At 38.4% G+C, this 15,995-nt stretch overlaps 1 protein-coding gene across 3 annotated transcripts in view; it reads right to left on the bottom strand.

Annotated features, from left to right (window-relative positions):
• The window catches only part of WAC (WW domain containing adaptor with coiled-coil), a 127,377-nt gene extending 112,018 nt beyond the window's left edge, over positions 1 to 15,359 (bottom strand). Inside the window, exons 1-3 of one of the 3 annotated variants that reach the window (XM_069086378.1) lie at positions 15,141 to 15,359; positions 14,740 to 14,776; positions 12,858 to 13,053 (exon numbers count right to left, since the gene is read on the bottom strand). In XM_069086378.1, the coding sequence (XP_068942479.1) occupies positions 12,858 to 13,053; positions 14,740 to 14,776; positions 15,141 to 15,181 (274 nt within the window). In that variant the 5' untranslated portion in view covers positions 15,182 to 15,359. The remainder of the gene's footprint in view (positions 1 to 12,857; positions 13,054 to 14,739; positions 14,777 to 15,140) is intronic. The other 2 variants (XM_069086377.1, XM_069086379.1) reach the window with 2 other exon arrangements.
• Positions 15,360 to 15,995: the final 636 nt, after the last annotated feature.

Raw genomic sequence — 15,995 nt, 5'->3', positions numbered from 1 at the left:
TGTGTCAAATGTCTGAGGCTGGATTTGAACTCCAGGTCCCCAGAGCCAGTGCTCTACTCACTGCACAACCTAGCTGCTCCTAGTATGTACATTTTAAAATACTTCCTGACAGTTCTTAGCATGATGCTTTGCACATAGTAAATGTTTAATAAACAATTTTTGTTCATTCATTCATTCCATGGCATGGAAGAGTTTGAAATGTGTATCAGTGAAGGGAGATTCTGCACTAATAATATCCTGGAATATTTAAAGTACTAACACATAAGTAACAAACCTACAAGCCTTAAAAAAAAAATCATCCAATTCAATATGTACAATTCATGTCGATGATTTCCTTACTGAGATAACTAATGTGTTTAAGAAAACAATTATAGTTATAATCTATAATTATTAAATAGTTGCCAAGCTAAAACAAACTCAATCTTTCTAATTAAAAATATTTTTGGTGCAACATGTTCAATTATTAAACCCTATGTGCCAGGAACTGATCTAAGTGCTAAGGATTCAAAGAAAAGCAAAAGGCAGTAACTGAACCCCCTCAAGGTATTCAAACCAGAAAGGGGCAGACAACAAGAAAACAACTATGTATGAACATGCTACAGACAAGATAAATCAACAAAGGGAAGGCACTAGAATTAAGGAGGGATTGGGAAAAGATTCCAGTAGCAAGTGAGATTTTAGCTAACACCTGAAAAATGTCAGGAGGTAAGGCATTAGAAGGAAGAGCTTTCCAGGTGTGGAAGAGTCAGTGAAATGCCTCCATCAACTGTCTATTGATGGAGGAGGGAGTAGAATTTAAGGTGTAAGAAGAATGGGGGGTCAAGGACAGCATCAGCAAGGGTACAGGTACTGAAAAAAGGCTTTGAACGTCAAACAGAAGATTTTTGTATTTGATTCTGGAGGCAATGGGGAGCCATTGAAGTTTACTGGGAGGCGAGGAATATGGTCAGCTTAGTGGGAGGATAGACTGGAGTGGAGAGAGACGTGAGGCCGGCAAACAAACCAGCAGGCTACTGCAATAATACGGACATGAGGACAAGAGGATCTGCGAGAGGGTAGAGGCAGTATCAGAGGAGATAATGAAACATATATGAAAGATGTTTCATAGGTAAAATAGATAGATCTTGGCAATAGATTGGATGAGAGACTGGCATGAGACAGAGTGAGGCATCTAGGATGATACCTACACTGGGAGCCTGGGTGACTAGGTGGATGGTAGCGCCCTGGATAGTCATGGGGAAAGTTTGGGAGGTGAGAGGGTTGGGGAGGACAGAATGAATTCTATTTTAGACATGTTGAGTTTAAAATTTCTTTATAGAGGACATCCAGTTTTATATGGCTAATAGGCAGTTGGAGATCTGAGACTGGGGCTCAGCAAAGAAGTTAGGGATAGATTGGAAAATCACAACAGAGTTGAAAACTGAATCCACTGATGAGATCAACAAGAGAAACAGTGTAGAGGAAGAAGTAAAAGAGGCTCAGGACAGAGTCCTGTGGGACACCAAGAGAGAGGGTGTGACCTGGGTAAAGACCCAGCAAAGGAGACCAAGAAGAAGCTGTCAGATAGGTAGAGGAGGACTAGGACAGAGTATGGTCCCAAAAACTGAAAGAGAAGTGAGTATTAAGAGGGAGATCAACACTGGTGAAGGCTACAGAGAGGTCAAGGATGAGGAATAAGAAAAGGGCACTGGATTTGGCAATCAAGAGATCACTAGTAACTATGGTGAGAGTAGCTTTGGTCAAATGATGAGACAGGAAGTCAGAAAGTTTTAATAAATTTGGAAGCAAAGTGAAAAAAGTTACATCAAGAAGTCTACTCAATGGCATGCTCCCCCTAGGCATGAAAAGCTAACTGATAAGTATACTACCACCAGTAAATGAAGCCATACAAACATGTAAATAGTAAACACGGCAAAAAGAAAACATAGCTCTAATTGTATAGTATTCATAAAGTTTGCAAAATGCTTTCCTCACAATCCTTTGAGCTATAGGTAAGACAAGTTTTATTGTGCCAGTTTTCCAATATTCTTCTTTTAGTCCAATTTTTTTTTTGTAAATACAAATCACATTTTGAAAAAAGCACTTGGTAAAAGGCCAGAAAAAAAAAAAAGATGCAAAGTATTATGCTAGCCACTAAAAACATGACTCTGGGCAAGATATTTTCCTTTCAAGTAAAAGGAGAATTCTATCTTATCTACTTCTCATAGGGATATAAAAGTTAATAATGTATGTGAAAATACTTTGAAAAGTATAAGGCACTAGATAAAAGAAGATTCTCACTTTAATTTTAAATTTGCATTTAAAAACTCCTTTGGTTCTATGGAACCATCCCATTCTCTCTCAAGAAGATTTAAATGTTACTAAAATTGCAAAATTTCAAAAGGCTCATCTATAAGCAAGGCAATTTCTCACTCTAAAACTAATTCACTCCAAATTCTCATAGCTCTATCTCAAAATGCAAGTGTAACTGATAACAGTGATATCAATTGATACCAATGATAACTGCTACCACATTCTTAAGTGAATGAATTTCTTTTCAAAGGATTTTTTTCTTAATTTCTTGTTATACTAAGATACAGTTCTGATGATAGATATATTTCTACATAGAACTCTATACTTTTCAGCATGGAAAGAAGTAATAATAATCTACTTCACTAAGCTGCAGTGAACTTTAAAGATTCATAGCTTAAAAATCTTTAAATAAATGGCTTACTAAACTACAACAAAGCATTCTTTATTGATGATTAAAAGTACCAAGTTAATAGTTATACATATAAAGCTGCAGTTATCAGAACACCTAGAGAGATATTCACTCATTCACGTATTTATAAAGGGCCTAATTAAAAATAATTATGGCTCATTTACTATAGACCAAGTGCCTCTTCATCAACACATTATCAAGTAGTTAGTAAAAGTCTATGTTCAATGGACTTACATTAAAGCAAAAAGCAAGCACTGGAAGGAGGTGCACAAATCACAGTGCTAGGAACCAATTAGCAGAAATTTTCTCCAATTAACCTATTCAGCTTACTGAATACTAATAGGTTAATAGCCACAGAGAGTAGCTTAATGTTTCTAATAACTATTCCAAGCATAACTTTCAGTTAAACAATCTGTCCATCTTTATAAGGGCACAATCTCAATACCCAATTTTAGTGCTATATATAGATTTACTGCACTGTTTGCTTTGATCGGGAATCAGAATGTTTTTCGGATCCATTCTGCTGCCACTGATGTTGATAAAACCTTAAGTTTCAGCTTTTATATGTCTCAATTTCTCTTTACAAAGTCATACAGTCCCTACATCAAAAAATACTTGTCACAATAGCCTTCATGAAAAATAATTACAAAAGGTATCACATAAATTCTACATCATATTTAATACTACGAAGTGTTTGATTAAATAAGCATTTACTATTAGTGAGCACAAATAGACTAGGTAATAAATTACTGATATAATTACTCAAGAACATATAAAACCACTATAAAAGTAAACTGTTAAAAATTCTATACCAAGATAGCCATGCAGTTAAGAAGAGCCTTCAAGTTCCCTGTCCAGTTAAAGCCTTATTCAACTCATTTCTATATTATCTCTCATTTATTTGAACTTTTAAAAGACTGTCTTCAACAAATTCAATGCAATACAAATGTTGGCATTCTTATTTAACTTTTGTGATTTGGATATTCAAACACGCTTCATAACTCAAATTTGAGGGAAAATGGTGAAGTAATGGATGGAAAGACACACCAAGAAGCTAAAGAAATAAGAATGGAGAGGATGAAGTATGATGAGTAAAGGCTAATCCCTTTTGATGGGCAGCTAGGTGCAGTGGGTAGTTCCAGGCCTTGAGTCAGGAAGACTTATCTTCCTGAGTTCAAATCTGGCCTCAGACCAACTGTGTGACCCTGAGCAAGTCATCAAATTCTATTTGCCTCAGTTTCCTCATCTGTAAAAATGAGCCACAGGAGGCAAACCACTCCAGTATCTTTGCCAAGAAAATCCCAAATGGGGGTCACCAAGACTCAGACCCAACTGAAAAACAAAATATCTTCTGATAACTGTTTGTACACTCTCTCACACCCATACTTATCCCTGAATAACTGTTTTTTAGTTCATCCCTGAAGAAAGACACAGAAGCAGTTCTAAAGGCTTTAAAACATTAATTAAAATAACTATTTCAAGAAAAACAAATTATTTTCATGTCAAACAGTCTCCAAAAGTGAAAAGCAATAATATTTCAACCCATTACTATTTACAAGTGTCTCTAAAGGCCATATATTCTCTATTATTAACCTAATAATATTTAGTAATTTTAGGTTACAACACATTTTTACTTACATTCTGTCAAATGATCACAAAATGTGAATATTATTTTGACTCATTTCCTAAAACATAAAACCAATAGTCTAACATTCTTATATCTTGTAATTGCTTATTCACAATATATAATTCAACATGCCTAACAAAACCAAAACATTATTCTTAAGTGTCCCCACCTCACTACATTTTCCCATGGTTTCTCCCTTATCCTTAATCCTTTCTCCAAAAGTATTTTCACTACCAGTCATTTTTTTAAAAGTCATTATTTTAAAGTTTTTACATAAATGAAAGGAATTATCAAATCTCCCTCTCTAAAACAGTATGGATTATATTCATGCCTAAGAAGTCTAATTAGATAACCTCTCATGGTTCCTTCCTAGCCTATAAACATACAATAAAATGCACCAAAACTTAATGAAATTAAAAAATTACAGAATTTAACAACTCTAAAGTTCTCCTTCAATCTTTCATCATAATGAACACTGAAGAAAACATCTTTAGAACACAAGTTCTGGAAAGTTTTTTAAACCTCTATGTTGAGTACAGACACAACAACCTATGTCAGTGGACAAATAGGGCAGATAGGTTCAAGTAGGCTCATCACTAAAAGGTTAATCACCAGATGACATTTATTTTTGGCCACATATGTGAATAAAGTACTAGCTTGGTAAATTTAAGAGTCCAGGGAATAGCAAATGCCCCGAGATCACTGGCCCTGCTCAGCTCCCATAGCCATCAGTCAGCAAAATAGTTTCTATGGGGAAGGAAGTCAGCCATTGCCATCAAATTCTGACCAAATGTCACCTATGGGATGGACCAAACAGCCTAGTTGAAACAGCAAGAGAAAGGGGACAGAATATGCCAGGAGAGGCAAACCCTCACTGATGGACTCCATTCAAACCTAGATAGAAACAACTCAGAACCCTGTGCCCAAGAGCCCTGAAAATAGAAGTACTACACACCTTCCCCCGTGACCAACCACCCTGCCCCTGCAGCTATCACCAAGAGCAACCTCTGTGAACAAGGGCCCTACCATCCTTGCCAGACCTAACACCAACTGCTGACTAACTGCCATCATTGAAAGAAACAATCCTTGTGGAGATCTGACCTGACAACTACTTTTCCAAATGCTCTGGTCCCTGCCACCTTAGGGAAGCAAGACCTGTAAAAGAGAATTCTTGCCACAGTCAAACAGTTAGACATTAGTGATAGAAATGGATCTGCCAGTGGAAATAATACTAAAGAAAATACGTTACTATCTGTTCTGCTGATATATCTTAAAGACCATGGGACTTTCTATCTCACTTGCAACTGAAACATCCTCTGGGTTTTCTTGTCCATTAACTGTGAACACCTTGAGAACAGATGCTTTTTCCACTCTTTATTTGTATTCTCAGTGTTTAGTAAGGTGTCTCCAACTCTTCCACAGTATGCCATTATTTTCCATGGGGTCTTCTTGGCAAAGATACTGGAGTGGTTTGCCATTTCCTTCTCCAGTGAATTAAGGCAAACAGAAATTAAGTGACTTGCCCAGAGTCACATAGCTACTACGTGTCTGAGGCTGAATTTGAACTCAAGTCTTCCTGACTCCAAGCCCAATGCTCTATACACTGTCACCTAGCTGCCTCTAGTATATAGCAAGTGCTTACTAAATGCTTGTCCATTCATTCAGTCTACAGCATTGAGAGTATGTAATATGCATCAATTGTCAGAGAACTTCCACTAATGAGATCTTAGAACATTTAAAGTGCTAATGCATAAATAACAAATCAATAGATCTTAAAAATCACCAAATTTAATGTATACCATTCACAGTAATGATCTTCACATTTAGGTAACTGATGTTTAGAAAAACAATTCTAAGTTATAATTACTAACAAAATAGCGGCAAGGCTAAAACAAACTCCTTAATCTTTCTAATTCAAAAGATCTACATATATATCAGAACTTTTACTGTAACAAGTTACTTTTAAAAACCAAATGTGCATGGAACTTATTTCTTAGAATCCATAGATTTAGAGTCAGAAGAGTTCTTTAAAAGTCACCTAGTAAGCCACCATTTTACAGGTAAGGTGTGTGAGGGCCACAAAGGGTAGGTGATTGTCCCCAGGTCATAAACTCGAAGTGGCAGAGCAGATAAAATCCAGTTTCTTTTCCTCACATGACTTGTTTTACTAAGAACATTTTACAAATGCAAGGTTCCTTCAAAACTCTTAATAAAATATTTAGGGGCAGCTAGGTTGGCACAGTGAATAAGATCACTGGCCCTGGAGTCAGGAGGGCCCAAGTTCAAATCCGGCCTCAGACACTTTATACTTACTAACCATGTGACCTTGAGCAAGTCACTTAACCCCAACTGCCCTGCCCTCCAAAAAAAAGCAAAAAATACAATAAAATATTCAGTAGTTTCTTCCAAATCTTAACAGTGAAAAAAGTCACCTACATCTTTAAATTGTGTATGTAATACAATAAATAAATGTTCATGTAAATCACAGATGTTAGAATGGAAGAGACTCTTTAAAGAGCCTTTATTTTACCTCCTTCATTGTACAGCTGAGGAAATAAACCCCCTGACATCTAAGCAACTAGCCCAGGATCACCCAGCAAGTCAAAACTGTATTCAGACCCAAGAGCCATGCCACTGAAATATGTAATATGGTAACTTAGAGATGTATTCCTGTTCCTGTGACTGCTATAGCAGTGATTTACAATTATTACATGGAAAATTAGGGCTTCATGGAACAGGCCTATTGTTCTCTTAAAAGAATCATGGTTAATATGTGCATTTAGTATCCATCACTGCCAGACTCAAACACAAATTCTGATTTTAAAAACTAGCACAGGTTTCACAAAAACAAGAGTATAATCTCTCTTCAATCTCTAGAAATTTAAAGGTCAGATAAGAAACTAAAATCATATCTGTTTCATTTACTTTGTATCTCAATGACTAGTGTATAGTTGTGAATGTAGCTCCTAAGTTTTCAGCGATTAATAGAAAAATTGAATTGGATAACTTTTTTTTCAATTTTGGCAACCTTTCATTTTTTTTTAATTATTTTTAACTCACAGAAAAAATAACTAGTTACAGCAATGGAATTAAACAATCAACCTTCCATTATGCATGATAGAGGGAAAAGTACAGGTAATTTAAAAATCAAAGAATTTTACCATAATTCAACTTAAGAGTCTGTTTAATCTTATGTTTGAATATAAATTATGACAGTCATGAAAGTCACAACCATCAGAAAATAATGAAGCTTCATCTCCAGACTTGCAAAACTTTAGTTTGCAGTCCTAAAAGTAATTTCTATAAAAACAAATCTGCACCTAAAGTTAGTTATGGATGTGTTATTGATATCTGCAGTGTTAAAATGCCTTCCCCGATCCAATTTCTATCATTTCCAAACAGCAGAGAACTAAAATATGATCCTTAGATAGTGCTTTTCTATGTTAAAATGCAAATGTCCTTTCTTAAGTATCTTTAAAGGGTTAGAGGGATGCAATGTGTACGTCCCAGAGCAAATGTGTATTATGAGTCTCTGAAAGGGAATTTTATAAAGTGATAAGGTATATTAGATACAGATGAGATAGGGATAGAGATATGGTAAAGATGTGTACAGATCTAAAGGGTGCTTGGGGTGAGGTGGGGAGAGGAATTACCTAAAAAAAAAAAAAAGAGGAAAAAAAAAGAAGAAAGGAAACACTAAGAGACCTAAATATTGATTATTCAAGATACCCTGACACAGGGCAGGAGGAGCCTCAGAGGAAGGACCAAAAATAATAGGCAGGTGAGAAAAAAATATAATTCTGAAGAACAGTACCTGTTGAGTTTATAAAACAAACAACTGCAAAATCCCAGTTTAAATCAAAAGCCAATAAAGAACAACTACCTGGGGCCCAAGCAACGATGAAATATATTCTCTAAAGACCAAAAGGAAATCTTATTATTTAAATAGCTCCACTAGCGACTAAAAGGAGGACTAATCTAAGAACATATAACACCCAAAGGTCAGGGATTTAAGGAAAGACCAACAGACCAAAGGGAGTGATAAGAACAATGAGTGGCTGAGTTAATTTAATGCTCTAAAGCTAAATCAAGAGAATTTTAAAATGTATCACCTCTTTTTTTAACCTTAATTTTATAGTTTGCTAATCTGGAATTCCCTCTATTATACCAAAGATTGCTTACATACATGAAGTGAGTAGTATGCTGGTTGTGAATGGATCAGATAGAAAAGATTAACATTAGGAGAGTAAGATGCAAGGTCTTTAGCCTTTTGGTCCTTGAATACTGAGAGTAAAAACCACTACAGATTCTACCATCAACAGGACACAGGTTGTACCCCATTCTCTTTCCAAATACCAACTACATTTTAAGTACTATTCATCCAATGGAATCTCTACTTTCTAGAAGATAGGATTCTAAGGGTTGTGAAGAATTAACTTATTGACTGAAAGCTTAGACAGTGAACCCAGAAAATGAAAATATCATCAGTTTAAATAACTTATGCTATTATGCTTTTATTTTAATTCCATATGAAAATGCTGTTTTTTAACTATCACTCTTTGCAAATGATATGATGGTATACTTAGAGAATTCTAGAGAACCAACTAAAAACTTGCTGAAATAACAACTTTGGCAAAGTTGCAGGATATAAGATAAATCCATATAAATCATCAGCTATGATCAACAAAGCCCAGCAACAATAGAGAGAAAGAGAAATTCCATTTAAAATAACTGCAAACAATATAAAATGCTTGGGAGTCTACCTGCTAAGACAAACCCAGGAACTATATGAACACAATTACAAAACACTTTTCACACAAAGTAGAATCTAAACAACTGGAAAAATATCAATTGCTCATGGGTAGGCTGAGCTAAAAGAATAAAAATTACAATTCTGCCTAAACTGATTTACTTATTCATTGCCATAGCAATCAAACTACCCAAAAAATATTTTAAAAAGCTAGAAAAAATAACAAAATTCATCTGGAAGAACAAGAGCTCAAGAATATTAAGGGAATTAACGAAAATATAAAAAAAGATGATCTAGCAATACCAGAACCTTAAACTGTATCATAAAGCGGTAATCATCAAAACTATCTAGTACTGGCTAACAAATAGAGTGGTGGGATCAGTGGAATATATTAGGAATAAAAGACATAGTAGTCAATGATAATAGTAACATAGCATTTGACAAACCCAAAGAACCCTGTTGTTGGGATAAGAACTCACTATCTGACAAAAACTGCTGGGAAAACTAATAAAGGAGACACAAACTAGGTATAGACCAACATCTCACATCGTATACCGACATAAAGTCAAAATGGGTGCATGACTTAGAGTGATAGCCATAAGCAAATTAGAAAAGCAAGAACTAGTTTACCTGTCAGATCTATGGGGAAGAGAAGAATTCATGACCAAACAAGAGAAAGAACATTATGACATGTAAAATAATTTTGATTATATTAAAATAAAAAGCTTTTACACAAAACACAACCAAGATTAGAAGGAAAACAGAAATCTGGGAAACAATCTTCACAACAAGTGTCTCTGATAAAGGTCTCATTTCTCAAATATGTAAAGAACTGAGTCAAATTTATAAGAATACAAGTCATTCCTCAATTGATAAATGGTTAAAAGGATATGAACAGGCAGTTTTCAGATGAAGAAATTAAAGCTATCTAGTCATATGAAAAAATGCTCTAAATTACTACTGATTAGAGAAATGAACATTAATACAACTCTGAGGTACCACTCCACACCTGATGGGCTAACATGACAAAAAAGGAAAATGATAAATGTTGGAGAGAATGTGGGAAAATTGGGACACTAAAGCACTGCTGATGAAGCTATGAACTGATCCAACCCTTCTGGAGAGCAATTTGGAATTATGGCCAAAGGGCAACTAAACTCTGCATACCCTTTGATCCAGCAATACCACTATTGGTCTGTATACCAAAGAGATCATAAAAAAGGGGAAAAGACCTACACGCACAAAAATATTTATAGCAGTACTTTTCATGGGGGCAAAATGCTGGAAAGTGAGAGGATACTTATCAATTGGCAAATGGCTAAACAAGCTTTGGTATATGAATGTAATGGAATAATACTATTGTGCAATAAGAAATGATGAGCAGGCATATTTTAGGAAAACCTGGAAAGACTTGTACAAACTGATGCAAAGTGAAATGAGCAGAACCAAGAAAAGATTGTATACAGTATCCACAACACTGTGTGATGACCAACTATGAATGACTCAGCTCTTCTCAGCAACAAAATGATCCAAGTCAAGTACAAAGGACTCAGGAAGGAAAATGCTATCCATATCCAGATAAAGAACTGAATGCAGATCGAAGCTTATTTTTGTCATTTTATTCTTTTTTGTGTTTTTAATTTTTGATCTGTTTCTTCTTTCATAACTAAGACTAATATGGAAATATGCTTTACATGATGGCACATGTATAACCTATGTCAAATTGCCTACCATTTTCAGAAGAGGGGAGGGGAGGAAGGCAAAGAGAAAAATTTGGAACTCAAAATCTTGTAAAACTGAATGCTAAAAATTGTCTTGATTTGTAATTGGGGAAAAAATAAAATAGTATTAAAAAAATAAAATGCTGTTTTCACATTAAAAAAAAAACTGATATGGTTTTTAATTCCCTGCTCCACTATTTAAAAAGAGCTACTTTTCAAGTAACCAAAACAAGTTGCTACACACATAGCATATAGAGTCTATCCAAAAGTAGGTTAAGGCTTTTAATACCCAATATATATCAAGAAGTACTATAAGGGGAAGAGAAGTGAATGTCTCTTTTGCTTGGGACACCTCAGATAACTCAATTTCCCTCTTGGATATACATAAATCATTAGTTTATTTTAAATCTTTCTATATAACACAACATCTGCCTACAGACAACCAATCTTGTTTCTTTCACTATCAATTGAACAGGCACTGTGTCTACCCTATCAAGTAATGTTAGAATCAACTGCCCCTCACTACAAATTTTTGTTTAGAAGTCACGCACAACCAGAAAAATGACTGGGCCAGTAACCTATGAAGGTGACAGTTGTTATCAGCCTAAATATATGCTGTATACCCTGGAAACTGAAAGAACAAAAAAGTCCTTGATCTACTGGGAAGAGCAACTATGAGGGCTTTTTGAGAAAAACATGGAGGGAAATCAATTGAGATGGCAAAGTATTAAAGGTTTTCAACTTGTGTAAGTAGAGGGTATACCTCCACTAATGCAATCACAAGTTCACTAAGAAGTAGAAAATACAAATTATTAAAAACGTAATGGTAGACTCAGAAAACTGGGGTGCCATATGCCATACCAAGTCCATTATAAACAATCATTTATCTAGAGCGTCCTACAGAGTAGTGTGGCACAACTAGAGAGCAAACCTCAGAACCAGGAAAATCTAGGTTCAAATCCCAGGTCTGATACATACCAACTTTGTATCCCTAGCACCTACCTGCCCTAGGCAGCTCTCTTATGACTGTATATTATGGAGCTGTATTGATAAAGAAAGTTTCAGGAACCCACTGATAAAGCTTCAGGCACCAATAAAATCACAGATCCAGTACCTATCTCTATCATTCTTTAAACTACGAAGACTATTAACTTGTATGATGATCTTGTGGTGTCAGTTAAATACTAGAAGTTACAGCATATGGAAAAAATTAGCACTTAACTCAGCGAGTACTTGAAGCACTTTAACTGAAATTTTAAGAAAATTAATACTGGAAATTAATGATAGCTCAGCAGAATGACAGTTATATTAGTATATAGAACCATCTAAAATAAGCAGAATCTCTGATGCAAAGTTCTTAAATAGGATACTACATCCAAAGTTCAACATTATTTAAAAGTGTACAAGTTGTCAAGTAAACAAGCTTACAGAATGTGGCCATTCACTAAAATATGAAATATTACTCCATAAAAATTTTCTATCTATAAGGGGAAAAATATGAAAATATCTCCAGGGTCATAAGGAAAATAGAAACTAAGGCTAGGAAATGTTTTCAGTGCTACAAATTTTTTACATTTGAGTTTTCGATTGCCTCTGAGGATCCAAAAGTCATCAGAAAGATATGAACTTGAATGCTTTTAAATGAGCATTTTTTTAAAAAACCCAAATAATCAAATTCAAATTATTTTATGTCTCTTTAAAAAAATGTGGAAATTGTTCTACATATTTTCCTAATTTCAAAATAATCATACCTCTTTTCTATTTACACGCATAAAGTTAATTTCTAACTTCTTCTCATGTCCCAAGCAATGATACTATTATAGTCATTAAGAATCTTCTTGGGGAATCCAGATTTCAATCTCTAAATGTACATCTTACTTCTAGATAAACTAAAGGATCAAAATATTCTGACCAAAAAAAAAAAAAAACCAGATGAGATAAATTGGCAGGGTTCACCAGTAACAATATAATTTTGTTCTATTTCGCAGGTTGATTTTGATTGACCCTAACAAAAAAAACTTCAATAGGCATAAAATTTTTGTAAGTAAAACTACTTACCACCATCCCTGTCTCTAACTCTGTGAGTATGCACACTTTTTGCTTTACTGTGACCTGTGCTGTCACTATATTTGTTTTCAGGACTATCAGATCGTCGCAACATTTTATTTGGTGGTGAAGGATCTGTGGTGTCTCGCATCTTTTCATGTCGGTGATCGCCACTACTGGGATGACTCTTCGATGAATATTTAAGAGCCTGTGAAATATCATACAAAGAAAAGCATAGACCTTTAACTTGAGTCCTTAATTATAACATGAAATTTTTTCATTAAGTTTCATGATTTCATATCAACAAAACCTCAGTTTTAATCAAACACGATTCAAGAACTCAATGTGTCTATAAATAGCCATGATTCAAAATAAGGATGAACTATATAAAAACTCCATTTTAGAGTAGTTGCTTGAAAAGCTCTTAGGGCATCACTCCTTAATAAAACTTTTTGTGAAGGATGAGGTGGGGAGAGAAATGACCTTATAACATCATAGTGTAAAGCCAGAAGGGACTCAAAGGTCATATAGTCCCACCACTTCATTTTATAAATGAAGAAACAAAGTTCAAGATAGTTTAAGTGACCTACTGCTGCCAGAGGTAATAAACAGCAGAACTGGGAAATAAATCCAAATCCTCTGATTATACACAAGGAGCATTCTATCTACTGTTCCAGTGTTTCCCTTTTGTCTACATTCCCCAAATTATTTGGACGTTTTGGTATCTATTTAAGTTGCCATTTCCCACTTCTAGAATTTAAGCATAAGAAATCAACAGTTGAGTACCAGGTCATCCATTTCTGCCCTGAAGTTTTATTTATGTATCTAAATAGGCAGTAATGGATTCCATTTAAAAGAAGCCCTTTAATGACAGGACTTCATCTCTGTACATGCAAAAAGGAAGGAATTAGAATAAATGACCTAAAAGGTAATTTCTGACTCTGGGATCCTATGTTACTAAAAACCTAATTTTAAAGCTAAATGACCTAAGGTCCCTTTCTAACTCTGGGATCTTATGTTATTATTTAATTCTAAAGGTAAATTAAAATGCAAAGGATAACTTTGAAAAAGTGCTGCCTTTGTAACAGAATCAGACTTACATTCTCCTTAGAAAATTAAGCAAGTTAGTTCAGGTTATTATAATGTGCAATTATATCAAGGAAAACATGACCTATCCTTTATCATCTTCAAAACAAATATTATGCTGTATTACATACTGTTGCATGTTGTAACTTACTTGGTTTGAGACATAAGACTTATGCCAATAAATTCTCAATAAGAGAAGTACCAGCTGATGGATGTGCTCTCTCATTTAGACCCCTAAATGTCCTTTGACAGCTGTCATCCATTTTTTCATGGCTTTTGAAAAGTCACCAATTTAAAAGAACCAAAAGGACTACCCTACACAATTTCTTAGGAGTTAGCTGCTGCCTTGAAAAGGAACAAGACACCCCAAACACCAGATATATGGGAACATACATCCCAAGTTTGCACATCTGCTTCTCACTCTGAACAGGCAGCGAAACGGAGTCATTCCTAGGCGCTGGGGTTCAGAATTTTGAAACACTATCCTAACTAAGAGAATCCACTTGCTGCCTTTTTAAAATTGCGGCAGGCTGCCATTCAGGACGACTGGACTCTCCCCAAACACCGAAACTGGTGCGGCCTCACGAGTCTGGGCCTCCACTCTCCCGTGCAGGCCGGAGGGAGTCGCTACACCAACCTCAGCGGGGTTTCGCGGGGTTCTGGGGGGCTGCTTGCGGGTTCGTTGCCCGGCAAGGCCTGCGCCTATGGCTGAAGCCTAAGCTCGAGTAGCAGCAGTCAGTCCCTCCCTCCTCCCGCCGGCCCCCTCCGCCTTCCCCGGCTGTCCCCTCCCCTAGGACTCGGCTGGTACCTGGTAGGGCTGCGAGTCCCCCCTCCGGTCGTGACAGCTGAAAAACAGGAAGACAGACAGCGACATTAGCACCCTGAGGGGGAGGGCGAGCAGAAAAAAAACAGCCCCCCGCCCCCCCAGAACCCCCAGCCGCCCGCTCCCCGAGGCCGGCCGCCCACGGGCCCGGGCCGCCCGCACGGCCGCGGGGCGGCGGTGCCGATGGGCCCCGGCGGCCCGGCCCGGCCCGTGGCCGCCCCCGCCGCCTCTTCCAAGGCCGGCCTGGATCGGGGTTAACAACAAAAATGGCGGCTCAGCCCGAGCTAGATAAGGAGGAACATCCCCCCCCCCCCCCCCCTCGCCGCCCCCGGCGCGGCCCGGCCCCAGCCCGGCCAGAGACAGACATAGAGAGAGAGAGGATTTACCCATCACTGAGTCTCTGCTGTTTCCTCGCATACATTACCATCAATGCCCGGCCTGTGTGTGTGTGTCGGGGAGGGGGGGAGAGGGGCCGCGGGAGGCGGGAGGCGGGCGGGCGGGCGGACGGGCAGCGGCGGCGGCGGCGGCCAGCACCCCCTCAGCGGGTCTCAGCGCCGCTCCGTTACTGGCGCCGGCGCTCTCGGGCCATGTCCCTCCCCCGGCGCCGCGCACACGCTCGTTCTCGCACGCTCGCTCGCCCGCTCGCTCCGTCCGTCTCTCGCTCGCTCGCTCTCGGCGGGGGCAGCGGCGCTAACTACACCGCGGCAGCGGCGAGCCGGGGGGAGGGGGGGAGAAAGAAGACGCGACCGGCTCGGCCCAGCGGAGAGCGACGGCTTCCTCCGCCTTCTCCTCCTCCTGCTCCTCCTCCGCCGCCCCCTCCTCCTCCTCCTTCTCCTCCTCCTCCTCCACCTCCTCCCCCCGCCGTCGCCGTCGCCGCTGCCTCCTTCTTCTCCTCCTCCCGCCGCCGCCGCCGCCGCCGCCGCTGCCGCCGCTGTTGGTGCCGCCGCTGCCGCTCCTCCAACTACATCCGGGCAACTCGGACGCCACCGCCTTCGGAAAACATCGGCAGTTTCCGCCGAGCCGCTCCTCCGCTAGTGCTTCCTCCGTCTCCCCTCCCTCGCCTGTTCCCGAACGCAGATCTCGGGACACTTCGGCTATTTCCGGCCTTCCTCTTCCTCCGGGACCTCGCTCGCCTCTTCGCGACCCGTCGGATCCTTCCGGTTCCGACGCTCCCTCCCCATGCCTACGTACTGTTTGCCCCTCTTCCTTCCTCTCTCCTTTCCCCCTCCGCCCTAGAGCCG

Source organism: Petaurus breviceps, unplaced genomic scaffold (genome assembly GCF_028583685.1).
Source record: "Petaurus breviceps papuanus isolate PSGF00001 unplaced genomic scaffold, PetGlider_PUasm1.0 178, whole genome shotgun sequence".
In the NCBI taxonomy this organism is placed as follows: Eukaryota; Metazoa; Chordata; class Mammalia; order Diprotodontia; family Petauridae; genus Petaurus; species Petaurus breviceps.
This window is presented reverse-complemented; position numbering and strand designations above follow the sequence as displayed.